The 13650-nt window shown below is 42.4% G+C and overlaps 1 protein-coding gene across 1 annotated transcript; it reads right to left on the bottom strand.

Moving 5' to 3' along the window:
• Positions 1–381: 381 nt before the first annotated feature.
• Positions 382–12561, bottom strand: zhx1 (zinc fingers and homeoboxes 1). The gene is made up of 8 exons (XM_085802670.1): positions 11944–12561; positions 9516–9848; positions 8924–9393; positions 8450–8653; positions 8063–8278; positions 5861–6025; positions 4517–5746; positions 382–2984 (listed from the first exon to the last, which is right to left on the bottom strand). Exons 2-8 carry the CDS (start codon positions 9727–9729, stop codon positions 2700–2702), a joined length of 2784 nt encoding a protein of 927 aa, XP_085658796.1. The 5' UTR covers positions 9730–9848; positions 11944–12561; the 3' UTR covers positions 382–2699.
• Between the last annotated feature and the right edge of the window lie 1089 nt (positions 12562–13650).

The raw sequence follows: 13650 nt of genomic DNA, 5'->3' as shown, positions 1-13650 counted from the left end.
CTCCGAACAATCAGCCAACAATTTCTGATTTCCAAAGCACTCGCAAACTCTCTCATCTTTTGTCGAGAGTTGCTGAAATTCTGTTCAAACAAGTATAGGAGCCATGTAGGCACATAGGTTTATCTGCAAAGCTTCGTCAGAGTCTCTCCCCCCGTCCGTGAAGAACTGTGCTCTAGACAGTTTTCAGTCTATTGTCCCGTCGTCTTAATGCACCAAAGCATGAAGAAAACAGTGAGAAGGAGGAGCGTTATTTGGTAGATTTCCCACCACAGAGGGAATGCTGTGCTGTTTCTTCAGGCATCACAATTCCCTCCACGAGAGAAAGTGAATTTTCCAAGAATGTCTTTTTTTTTTCTTTCAATTTTCTGAATGGTCTCAGTCTTTTGAAGATGTCTCTGTAGCCCTGTCAGCCTGTCTGCTTGTGTTGTAGACAGTTCAATGAGACGGAGAACCAACAGGACACTGGTAACATTTGCAGAAACATGTCTTAGGAAGTGCACATCATGAAGTCTAGGCATTTATTTTACAAAAGTGGACTAAACAAGAGGGCTAAATAGACGGGGGCATGAGTGAGCAGAGTAGGAGAGATGGGAGACATGTCTCCTGTTTTAAAGCAACAGTTAAAAAACATAATGACAAATATAACATGCACATTTTTAAAAGGAGAAATGATCAAAAACTGGGCTCAAATTGTGCAATTTAGTGAACAAAAGCGGCAGGTGATTGTTCTACTAGTTTTCTGAGCCGTATAAACATCCAAATATGAAATGACACATATTATTAGAAAAGTGAATAAATTGGTAATATTCCTCCCCTTGAAAACACACTTAGGATTAAAAAAGGCAAAATACTGGTTCAGTTCTTAGTCATACAAAACAGATTTGGTCTCTCAGAGCCATTTCATGGTATAATAAGAGATTAAGGTGCCTAATCAGGATTTAGTCCACAGTGAAAACAAGTGGACAAAGTGCATTTTTCTTTCAAAAAAGGTTTGTTTAGGTGCTTCACATTTTCTCATCAGTGCAGACTGCAGTCAAATTATCATCTGAAATACCATTAAACAGTGTTTCTTAAAGAGTCAGGACCTAAAATGATTCATAGGCCTGTTTTTTTTTCTTTTTCTTTCATGAGCCCCAAACAAAAGGCAAGGTGTTGGTGAATTAGTGACGACAGCAGTCTCATCCAGGGTGAAAATATGTGGACTGATTTACTTAAAATTTACATTGGAGCTGTAGCTCACATTTACATGGTTTGGGGGAAAACTACAACCCATTGTAAAAAAAATCAGTCCATCCAGTTTCTGTTACTATTTTAGTGGAGTCAGAGGTGTTCTTCACAGTCAGTGGCCATTACTAAGTTCACAAACTGAACCACTGCTTCAAACTGTAACTCACTGTTAACGAGACAACACATTCAACTTTGGCACAAAAGCCTCACGCTGTCTGAATCTTCGCAAACCCCTTTAAAAAGTTTTTTTTTTTTTTAATAGCACAGCACAGGATGAGTTCTGTCAAAAAAGTGAAAAACTGGTTCAAAAACATTAATAGCAGTGCATATTAAACACATACTGTGGAATTTTTCCCATCAGATTAGATCTGTAATCAGTTAGAAATATTTAATACTAATAATATTTATGAACAATTAGTCACTATAGGGAAGACTTGACTAGATATCCAGCGTTTTTTAAAAGCATCATGGCATTGGCATTCATTCAGCTTTAAGGTACTTTTCTCATGTTAGGCCTTTTATCCCAGTGAGATAAAACACCTGATTTTCAGTGTCAGTTCAAACGTTTTGGTCTATGGCGTGATCTGCACAGGTGGTAGTATGACCTGAAAAATCAACCAGATCCACTGATGGATGTACGCTTGTTTGATTGGGGACATTGCTCAGCAGTGACATCTAGTGGAGATACATTTTAAAGCACCTTTGATACAACAGATCAAAGTCTTTTTTTTTCTTTCTGTGCAGTTAGTTTGGGACGAGAGGTGAAACATTCATAACACTGGAGAGGAGACTGAAGTTTGAATTTTGGCCTGTGCTCACAACAGCATAACAAACTCCCGTATGAGGAAATGCAGCATAAATGTGTGAATAAATCTCCCTTAATGGCTTGATTTAAAAAGAAAACAAAACAAAACAAAAAAAACAAGGAGTGCAAATTTAACAAGGAGCATGGTGGACATTTTCATCAGGAGTCATTTTCTCCTACAATCTCTCACACACAACAGTCAGTATTCATTAGTTGCTTGTGAAGAATGATCTACAGCTCCCAGATACAGCGTCTTCTTCAGCAACTATTTTATCTTGCCAGCTTTCATCTGCGGCTCAGCGTGAAGATTTCACTTCATAGTAATCTTCCTTTTTTTTGATGTGATATTGTTTAACGACTGTTTTCTGAGCTTTGCCAAAGTCTGCCACTGAAGATCTGTAGGGGACCTTGATTACTGTTTAAACGGTGATGCATTACTTACAGATAATAAGATTGCTATTGAGAGAGTGAGCTAAAGATAACAGTCCATCTGTTAGTCTCATGTAGACATGAATCAGAAATAGTTTTGAAAAAACGTTGAATTAATGTTATAAATGTCCAGACAAGCGAATCAGTGGCAGAAAGACGTTATTCAGCTACGTGTCCTCCAGCATTGATCAGCCCAGTATTTCCCCTGTAACATTCTCGCTATTGCTTTCCACAATAATTAGTCTTCTGACACTGACAAGGATTTCCTGACGCTACGTGACGGTTCCCAAACCTCACTGTCATCGGTATCGTCGGCGTCCTCCTCCTCGTCCTCTTCGTCCTCTTCCTCGTCTCCCGGCCCAGCACCGGTCTGGTCTTCGGCGGCTGTCGATGTTTCTCCCTGCGTCTCCTCTCCGTCTACCTCCCCCACTTGGTCTCCGTCCCGTCTCCGTGCGGTGTGCTCCAGAAAGGGGTCTAACCCCATGTCTGTGCGCCGCTGGACCTCCGCAAACCACTCCCTCACCTACACAGAAACATATGGAGTGGGTAATGGCCAAGTGAGGACACCAAGATCATGATCTGTCATGAAAACGTTGGCAGTTTTTAATACAAGAAGACAAGTTTAGATTTTACAGATTAGTAAGTACTCACAACAACTGAGTACTGTGTTTTCAAGGAGTGCTGATACAAACACAAACACTTACCTTTAATACGAGTTTTTTTTTTTCTAGTACATGAAACATTGTTTTTTCTCTCAATAAACTGACTTTTGTTTGAACTGATAACCTGAGTTTTGGAAGAAATGAAAGCCTGGAAAATGGGAGTTTCTGTGTTATGGACCGTAGAGTTTTGAGTTGTTAGTTCTTTGAATACACTTATTTTGCTTTTGAGCCTTTTTGAACCTGCTTTCTTGTAGTGCTGATTCTGTGTACTGATTGATTCAGTCGTTTCTTAAAGTCTTTTTCATTGCATAATCAGGGAGTACAAGAGTATTTCCCTTGTGTGAGGGGTTTTTGGTGAAACTTGAGTTCGGTTAAGGTTATACATGTCAAACTGACAAACAAGCAAAACTCTATTAACTGCCAGGAGAGATACCTGGCCGGCACCCCGTGTAATTAAACCCAGGGGGAAAAAACCCGGACAAACATCGAAAACAGAACGAGACTGTGGCGGGCTGCCATATAGTCTTGTTAATTAATAGGAAACAATAATCCCTGTAGTCATAGTAGTAGGTTTATTACTTTAATAGTTGGTGCATGTTGTTGCTCAGGTAACGGTAGAAACAGTATAGTCCCCTGTCCCTCATCAAACTCACAATCAAACAACTCCAAAACACTCCAGTGGACAAGTTGTGACCTGCACATTTGCGACGCTATGAAATAATCATGTATAATTATGTAACATTACGACACACGAAGCAAATACTCGGAACTACTTGTGCTTTTGAAATCACTCCGCCCAGCAGCCATGTCTGGAATGTAGTTCGGCTGCATTTGCCTCGAAAACAACTCTGTCTTGTAATGTTACATGATTATTTCAAAGCGTGGTGAATGTGCAGGTCACAACTTGTCCACCAGAGCGTTTTGCAGTTGTTGGATTGTGTATTTAATGAGTTTTGAGGGACAGGGGACCAGTACCGTTGACCTCCATTGTGTTTGCTGAGCAGCTCACATCTCTGCCCCGCGGATCTCAAAACAACATGCACCGAAAATTAAAGGTAATGAACCTACTGCTATGACTATGTATTGGCCGGGTTTTGGTCCGGCTTCTATGCTACATTTTGTGCCGTCTTTGTTGTGTAGCATGGGCACATGCATTGTCCAGTTTCAGTCAGAGTAAGACGTATGCATGCAGAAGAAAACTGGTTCTTCAATCACATTATCTGGGAGTTTTAGTTGGAACTGGATAGGTCCTGTCTTAGTCATACTAACGCGTTAATATGCACTAAGTTGTCCAGTTGGATTAAGGCCATAATTCGTGTTTTTCAACTGTGTGGCCATTAGACAGGTTAAAGCAGTAAGCATTTGGCCGATGGGCCCTGGTTATTTTGATTACCTGTTCATAGCTCATGTTGGTCTTGGTGACGAGCTCATCCAGGTCTTCCTCATTGAGGAACTGGTGCTTCACGTAGTACTCCTTCAGGATCTCTCTCCCAGTCTTAAATTTCTTTGCCGGTGGGGATCTGTCAACATCTGCACTGGAAGAGGCAGACCGTCTTGGCTGCTTCCTGGTCCGGGACCGACCCCAACCGCGATTTCGACCGCGCCTTTTCCTGCCGCTTCCCATTTTATTACCTCCACTGACGTTCACCGCCTCAACGTTCCCGCTTTGGTACTGGAAGAACCATTTCAGGTTTCCGTTTTTCCACGAGTACCGAGAGTCCCCAAACCAGCTGACAATGTAAGAGCGAGGAAGGCCGCTCTCCTCTGCCAGCTGGTCGTACTCCTCCGGCGAGGGCCACTGGGTCCTCACAAAGGCGACTTTCAGAATGTGGAGCTGCTCCGGCGACTTTTTAGTTTTATCTTTTATGTCTTTCTTGCTGCTGGGAGCAGTGATGGGCAGCTGCTTACTGCGACCTCCGGGGGGAGTTTGACTGCCTCTACGGGACGAAGAGGCAGAAGGAGAAGAAGATGATGCTCCTCCTGCTCCTGCTCTTTCACCTGCCTTTCCTCCGTCTGTCTCAATCTTCCCTCCCTCTGAAGAATCCGGCGAGGACGTGCTGACGGACGGCATTTTTCGCCTCTCAGTGAACCAGGCGTCGATCTCCCTCCTGGTCAGTTTAGTCTCCGTCCTCAGGCGGCTGAGCTCTTCATCTGACGGGGTGCTGTTCTTCTCAAAACTCTCCTCCAGCACCACCAGCTGCTCCGGTGTCTTCTCCTTAAACTTCTGCAGGGTAAAGTCCGGGAATGGGTTCCACGTTTTGGGCCGTGTCTCCTTCTCCTTCACAGGAGGTGTGCAGGGAGGATGCGGAGATGTTGGGTTCTCATCACTCGAGTCAATAACGATAGTGGTGCTGGCATTGCTGCTACAGCTGCCACTGCCTCTACCCCCTCCATCGTGGAAAACAATGACGTGACTGTTCTTGGAGTTGCGCTGGTTGTACCGGGTGTCGCTGAACCATTTCTTGATCTCTCCCTTTGTCAGGTTGGTGAGCTTCATCAGCCTGGCAATTTCAGCATCAGTGACAAAGTGGTTTTTCAGGTAGCTGGCTTTCAGCTCTGCCAGCTGCTCTTTGGACTTCTTAGGCCGCATACTGAAGGTGTCAGCGCTGAGGGCCGAGTTCTCCTTGGAGAGAGAAAAGGAAAGTTATACATTAAACAAGTGTTTTTTTGTTTTGCAATGAGAGCACAAGTGCAAACAAGTACTTGTCTGACAGAGAGATTTAAGTGTTGTCTCCACCTGTGGAGAAAGAGAGGGAGGCTGGACAGTGGTAGCCCGTTTCAGCTCACTGTTTGTTGGGGTGGGCAGGCAGGAAACTCTGCTGGAGCTTTGGGACTGGCTGGGCAGCCCCGCCACCGTCAGGGTGATGGGACTGGTCACTGGAAGAGTTCCCCCTGGTCCGACCTTCACATAGTCAGACAATGACAAACACAACGTGTGGATGAGACATGTAAATGCGTCTTCTTGGTAAGATTAGCTTTCCTCTTCCCTCTAGTATATAAAATATGAGCAGAGGCCAAAACCACAACAGGAAAGGGCAACCCACTGAGCACAGCAACAGAAGAGCAAATATAAGATCATATTTGTGTGTGATGATGGTAATGTGTGGTGGCATGATGACTAGAGTCGCAACAATTAATCAAACAATAACTGATTATTAAATTAATCATCAACTTTTTTGATAATCGAAAAATCGGTTTGGGTAGTTTTTTTTAAAGAAAAAATGTCAAAATTCTCAGATTTCAGCTTCTTAAATGTGAATATTTCTGGTTTCTTTGTTTCTTTATGACAATTCACTGACTATCTCTTTGGTTTGTGGACAAAACAAGACATTTGAGGACGTCATTTTGTGGTTTGGGAAACACTGATTGACATACATTTTATTGACCAAACAACTAATCGATTAATCGTTTACATAATCAACAGATTAATCGATAATAGAAATAATCATTAGTTGAAGCCCTAATGAAGACCATTTGTGTAATGTTAATTTCTCAAACTCTTTGAGTGTTGATTCCCAGCAATGCCTCACAACACAATCTGTGAGACTGCAGTCAATACCTTTAAGGGATATTCCGGTGTAAGTTTAACCAATGGTCTAACGCAGTGGTTCTCAACTGGTGGGTCGGGACCCAAAAGTGGGTCGCGGACCCGTTCTGGATGGGTCGCGGACAGCTGGTCAAAAAAGTAAATAATATTTAATGCACATCTGATGTTGGACATTTTATTTTGAACAATAACTTATTTTGAAAGGCACACGAGACACGCGAACACATGCAGTTGTAATGGTTCTTATTATTTGCTCCATTTGCTCTGAATGCAAAGATATCAGTTTCTTATTAATGTGGCCTGAATGCAGTGAAAATACCTTGTTTTGTTTTGTGGGTCTTTATTTTGTACAATTTGATATTTATTCACTTTTGTGAATATGCTCTGAATGCAGAGATGCATTAGAAGTCAAATATATCATTTTGTTGGTCTCCATTTTGTGCAGTTTGATATTTTTTTATTCACTTCCGTACATGTAGTTGTCATGGTCCTCCTCAGTTTCATTCATGTGCTCTGAAATGCACTTTGCTCAATAAAGAGCAAAATGAGTTTTTAAAGGCTTTAAAAAAAATTCTTGGTTTGAATTATATAAAAGTGGGTTGCGACTTAATGACCATGGGAAAATGTGGGTCCCAGAGTGAAGCCCTGGTCTAACGCACTGAGAGACCGAGTAGAACACAACCTCCAGAGATCAAGTTTGCCGACTGCAAACTTCTCTAGTTGTGGCGACTTCAACACAGACAGTCAGATAGCAAAACACTGCTGTCTTTGTAGCCAAGAGCCAACCGCCATCAAAAAAAGCCACTCATAGCCACAAACAATGCTCAGAACAGCACCAGACTTCATCAACAGTACAAATAGGGTCCCAGCACATAATCCGGGGCATCAAACACCCGCTGGCTTTGCCTGGTTTCTATTGAAAAGATACAAAAACAGAACTCACCCACTCTCCCACGGTGCGTTAGACCATGAGTTAAACTTACGCCAGAATATCCCTTTAAGATGATCAGCATCATCAAAACTACACTAATGAAATTCAAAAGGGAAGAATCTCTTTAACCTATACAAGATATCAGCATGAAGAAAATCAACTGATAGTTAGTTACCTGAAAAACCCTTGATTACAGGCATGTTTTTGCTCTTGAGATAATAATGTAGATAATTTTGAGTGAATAGACAAAAAACACAAAATGTTACCCTACAGTTAAAACATGAAATCAATAAAAAATATAGTTTTGTTATTATTCAGTCGAAGTAGATTCAATACAAAGTCACTATTTCAAGTCAAATAAAGCTGACGCAGCTTAGAGTTAAAGTGACTAGATTCAAGGTAAGGTAAAGAATAGCTGCTGAGTCTTTTTTAGACATGGTGTGTTTTCTTTCCTTACCTACCTGTGTGAACACCAGGCCAGGCTGACCCACTATCTGGCAGGTCTGAAGAATGGACTGGAGACCGTTGGCAGCAGCTGAGAGCTGGTGGGCAGGTATGACGGTGATGGTTTGGGGCACTGTGTGCACTGTGCCATTAAACTGTTTCCTCCTGGCCTCCTCCACTTCCTCAGGCGTCCAGCTAACACCATGCTTCAGCCGCTGAGCTGAGAACCACACCTGAGGAGAGATTGAGGACATTTGAGCATCATTTACAAAATACTGTATTTTTTTTTTTTTAGCATATTATAGTAGTTAACATTCAAATTAAGGTGTGGAGTAAAAAAGAAAAAGCCTGTAATTGTGTCTTAGAACAAACAGACAGACGACGGTGAAAACACATCCATCTACCTTTATCTGCTCCTCTGTAAACTGTGTCTGTGCTGCCAGGCTGCTGATCTCGGCCATGGAGGGGTAAGGAAACTTCTTGTACGTGCTGCCCAGCAGAGGGTTGGTGTCCATAGCTGCACTGTAGGAGGGGATGCTGCTGAGGGGGATCAGCAGCTGAGGCTGAGCCGCTGCTGCACTCTGCTGAGCCTGAAACGCTGACAATACCTGGAATAAAGGAGAAGGAGATGACAGATATTGAAATGACACTGGTCATGCTCTATTTGTCAAGCTGGGTTCCTGCCAAAGTGTCTCTGAAGAAGACAATAGGTATCTACCCACTGCGGATCAGCTAAAGTTAACATAACTTCCCTGCTGAGAATATTTAGCATTGCAATCCATTATTATATTATATGGAGATGGCTGTTGAGTCAGATACTCTTTCTTTTTTTAATGGACTTTTCTTGTGAATAACTTTATTTGTATAATCACGTCTACCTGTGCAAGGCCAGCAGGCAGAACTGTGGGGTTTAAAATGGATGATTTCCTTGGCTGTTCTGAGTGCGGGCTGATGAGCGAGCCTCCTCCGAGCTTCATGGAGTCATGCAGCAGCATTTCGACGGGAGTCATTGGCCCCAGAGGAGCCTCGATCGGCTCCTGCTCTCCTCCCACCTCTCCCTCGCCACCTCCTCCAAAACTGTCCGCTCCCTCGTCCGACGATTTCAGGGACACGGCGATCCTCTTGGGTTCAGATTTGGTCTTCATCCTCATGATGGGTGTCTTACTGAGAGAGATGGCAGCAACCGATGCAGGGTCTGCTGCTCCTCCTCCTCCCTCCTCGGGCGTCTCACACTGTTGCTCCTGGGCTGGCTGGTCACTGCTCGGATCCTCAGCGGGGTTTGTAGTGCTGCGCTTCAGCGAAGGATCGAGGACTTCACTGTCTTCTACTGCAGAGACACTGGGTTCATCTATAATAATAATAGTACATTCATTGTGATGAAAATTTCCCATGTTACTCCCACTCATTCACCTTTACAGACCCCTTGTGTACAGTCATCTGTGTGGGGGAGAAGATAAAACCTTACAGTACCTGTATCTGGCGGTGTGGGGACAACCACTACAGCCTGACCCAGCTCCTCTGCAGTTGGACCCTCCTCTGCTCCCTCCTTCACTTTCCCCTCCTCCTCCTCCACCACTGCCTCTTCCTCCTTTGTCCGTTCCGTTTTCTCCTCGACCTCCTCCTGCTCCACCACGTCAGAGGGCAGCACCATGCAAGGTGTGGTCGATTTCCGGCGGCTCGACATCGTCAAACCAAACTCTGTTTACTTCCACTCGGGGTAAAGAGGATCTGTGGCAAAAGTGTTGGGGCTCACATGTCTCAGGAGGTTGTGTTCACATGCCAGAGTCATTGAATTATTTATTTCTGGGAGAGAAAACAAAACAGATACATAGCTAATAATGTATATGTAATATATAAATAAGTAAATCATCACATAAAGAGTAAAATCTTCATATGACAATACGGCTTAGATATCCAATGACGATTAGCCTTAAACCATTCTGTCAGTGTTGCACCATGTAAAATAGAAACATCACAATGCTTATGTTGCTGACAATACATAACAGTGACGTGACACAATCATTACGCATTCAATCCTTACTTTTATCAAAGAAATGAAAGCTCATAGGATCTGGACACTGTGCTTGGCCAGGTTTCCATTTTGATTATATTTTGACGGACTGTGCACTGCAGTCCTAATCTTTCCTTAGATAAAAGAATCAAACATTATCTCTTTCCGGTGATTTGCGGTTGCCAATGTTTTAAACATTTACAAAAAACAAATACTTATACAATAACCAGTTATGACATGTTAAAGCTGCTGTATAAATAGCCATGATATACTGTAGTAAAAAAAATCAATAGATTTCTTTTTAATTCAATTTATATTGCACATTTTAAATGTATAAAGAATGAATCTAACACCCTACAAACTATTTTTGTGTTGACAAAAAAGCATGATGTTAAACACTTTCAAACTGCTGTGATAACAATGTGCGTCAAGTGTATGGTACACGCATATTATAATATGAAAGCGACTGCGTGAGAGAGACTTGATGGTGCCCAGGAGAACATAAAATGGTGCACTTCATTCATCATGATGACTAACAGTGGGCACATAAACAAACTAGTGTTCATCAAATTAGCTAAGTACAAGGATTAATGGGCAATACGGTTTTTAGATTTAGGCCCGAGTTCAAGATAACACAGAGATTTGTTCTGAAATCAATATGAATATCAACATGTGGCAAATGAATGCAAAACAACATGTACATTAGTGGTCATGTGAGCGATTAATTGATAAGTCTACAGAGGACTATAGTTTAACTTTTGTATTATCCTCAAACAAAACATACCAACATTTACTGGTTCCACTTTCTTGGATGTATGGATCACTTGCTTTTTTGTTGCGTTGTTGTTTTTCTTCTGCCTTATGCCTTTATTATGTTGACTGATGGTGGACACAACAACCTTTTATGAGAGGTCACCTTGGGGTTTGGGGGATTTCATGGCGGGCTATATAAAAATGCTTATTATATGAATCCAACTCTATCTGATCAGGTGGAATAAGCTGGATAACTGGGCAAAGAGGGCGTGTAACCCCCAAGACCCTCTACCACCCTCAGGAAGGCACCAAGCTCACTGTGCATTAAAAATGGATTGTGGAAATTTATTTGGGAATGTGCACTACTAAAGCACAATGTCAGCTGACGTAACAAGGACCTTGAAACTCATGCCCTGTCTTGTTAAAGTGTCCTCTGTAAAATCTAGTTCTGTGCACACACAAACATCTTATTTAATCACAAATTATCACACAAGCAAATCTCAGCAACGAGGCTACTACTCTCTGTGGTTATTACCACAGCCTTGGTAAGGACCACACCAAAATTATCTCGTTTATGGCAGGGTAATAATAATCTCACTACACAAATTAAACACCTTTTGTATGGCACACACAAAACAAAATGGCAACAAATATTTTCTTTTTTTTTCTTCTTCTCTCGTTTGTATTTCTGTCTTTGTATTCATGTTTATCACTCAAATGAATCTGATTGTTACCACAGGTCGACACGTGCTACAACAAAGGTTCAGCAAAATGTTCTGTTAAAACTACTAGTGTTAATATCTGTTGATAGATTACAGTCTTAGCAATAACAATAATAAAACTGTGTGCGGTTTGCTATGGTTGTACTACTGCCACAACAAGAAGACCATTTGCATGAACAGATATCTACACAATCATTTGGAGGTGTGAGCTAGCTAATTCGTTACTATTTCAACAATGTTAGAGCGATTGAAATTGACACACAACGTTACACATGGAGGTGGTCTAATAACTTAGCCCGACAGCAGCATCTAGCATGACTATGAGGTGGGCCAACTAGCCGGTGTTAGTTAGCCGGGGCCACCAGTCATTAATATCATTATTGTCGTTGAGTCCGTGTGGCGGTAAACTTACTGGAACTAGTGGTGAAATGTGCACTGTGTTGCTACCAGAGGCTGTGGAGTCGAGACGAGACGAGACGAGACGAAGCGAGCAATAAATTTCCTGCCTTGGGTCTCTCAGCAGCAGCAGCAGCAGCAGCAGCAGTGGAGCAGCAGCAGCTCTGGTGTCTGTGTCGGTGTCTCTCCTCCTCCTCCTCCTCACCGTTCAGCCCGGTCGGTCGGTGGGTCGGTGGGCCGGCTGGGTGTTTTAAGGTAGCGGTAACGTGTTTTCGGGAGGGAGACAGATAGACGGACAGACGGACGGACCGACCGGTCTAACGGCTACGGCTCCCGGCTGCAGATGCTGGAATCACCGGACATCTCTCTCTCTCTCCCTCTGTCTCTCCGTCTCTCCCTCTCTCTTTTCGTCGGAACAGGTTATTTCATACTCAGGGCGCGTCTGTGGAGAAGTTATATTGTATATATATTGTCGACAAATCAAACCAAACGACCGGTAGTTACCTTACATTCATAAACGTGACGGTTTGGTGGTGGTGCCCTGTTAGTTTGCTGACCCAATTCTCAGATTTTTTTTTTTTTAACGGCAGATTTTTAATGATCAAACGGCGTCATCATTCAATGTGATACGTCCTGACGTCATTCCTCGGCGACTCTCGGTGCTGTAGATTTTTTTTTTTTGTAGAAACTTTTATTAAATCATTTGAAATGTGATATAAGTTAACGCTATTGTGAGCTGGGTTTTTAGCCTTAGCTTCAGTCAGCGTGTCCTGAAATGAACCGGATATATAAGCACAGTTTTTCAAGGAGGAGCGGTAACCGCATTCATGTCCCGAGCCGGCTGCGAGCCAACATGTCCTTACATGACCCGTCAGGGCAGCAGAAGCTACTTGAGGACAACACAACACCGCCGCCGCCGCTGCTGCTGCCTGATCATGTCTTGTATTACCAAATCAGCCTTTTTCTATCGATCATTTCAACCCAGTTCCGTACTATTTATTAAAAAAAAAAAACAGGCATCTTGTTTATGATGAACTGCCGCGCGGTTATACATATTCATATCTACGCGAGATGAAATTTCATGCCAGACTAATTTCATCCTGCCAGGGCATTACTGTGGCATTAAAGGTGACATTTTTGAGTTGACACTTTGTATGATGCTTGATTTTTAAAAAGAAATAAGCTCGTCTTAAACCTAGATCTTAGTTCAGATCCACATTATACAATGATTTGTGATAATATATGGAACTCACAACACAAACATGTGTGGGACTGGTTTGGCAGAGGTAAATGCTCTGCTGAGTCTTGTATTATATTCTCACCCTGAGGGCTAGCTGATTGAGACAAACACTTTCTGTTTCTCCTTCTTAAAGCCACAAAAGACCTACCAGAAAATGACACAAGTGACATCACTCAAGGTTCTCTAGCAACAAGAAATGACATCCAACAATGTTAACGTCAAATTGGTCCTTTAAAAATAACTACGCTTTTGTTATTTATTGTTCTTGGTTTCACTTGATTTTTTTTTTACCCACAAGTCAACCACATATTGTGAAAACAGGAACAGAGGCAACATGAGTACACTTCATAATACAATTATTACCTGGACTTACCTGCTAGACAAGTGAATCAGGGTTTGAAAGAGGTTTTGGTCAAATTATAAGCTGACATATGTAATTGTTCACATACTGTGGCAGCCTTAGTCTGAAAAAATGATGGCACG

Source organism: Trachurus japonicus, chromosome 16 (assembly GCF_045865225.1).
Source record: "Trachurus japonicus isolate A0001 chromosome 16, Traja_1.0".
In the NCBI taxonomy this organism is placed as follows: domain Eukaryota; kingdom Metazoa; phylum Chordata; class Actinopteri; order Carangiformes; family Carangidae; genus Trachurus; species Trachurus japonicus.
The sequence above is the reverse complement of the archived record's forward strand: the minus strand, read 5'-3'. Positions and strand labels throughout refer to the sequence as shown.

Coding starts and splice junctions, on each gene's coding strand:
- zhx1 (XM_085802670.1), bottom strand. CDS start 9,729: ATGTCGAGCCGCCGGAAATCGACCACACCTTGCATGGTGCTGCCCTCT. Junction 8,279..8,449: donor TTACAGAGGAGCAGATAAAG/GTAGATGGATGT, acceptor ATCTCTCCTCAG/GTGTGGTTCTCAGCTCAGCG. Junction 5,747..5,860: donor CTCCCTCTCTTTCTCCACAG/GTGGAGACAACA, acceptor TCTCTCTCCAAG/GAGAACTCGGCCCTCAGCGC.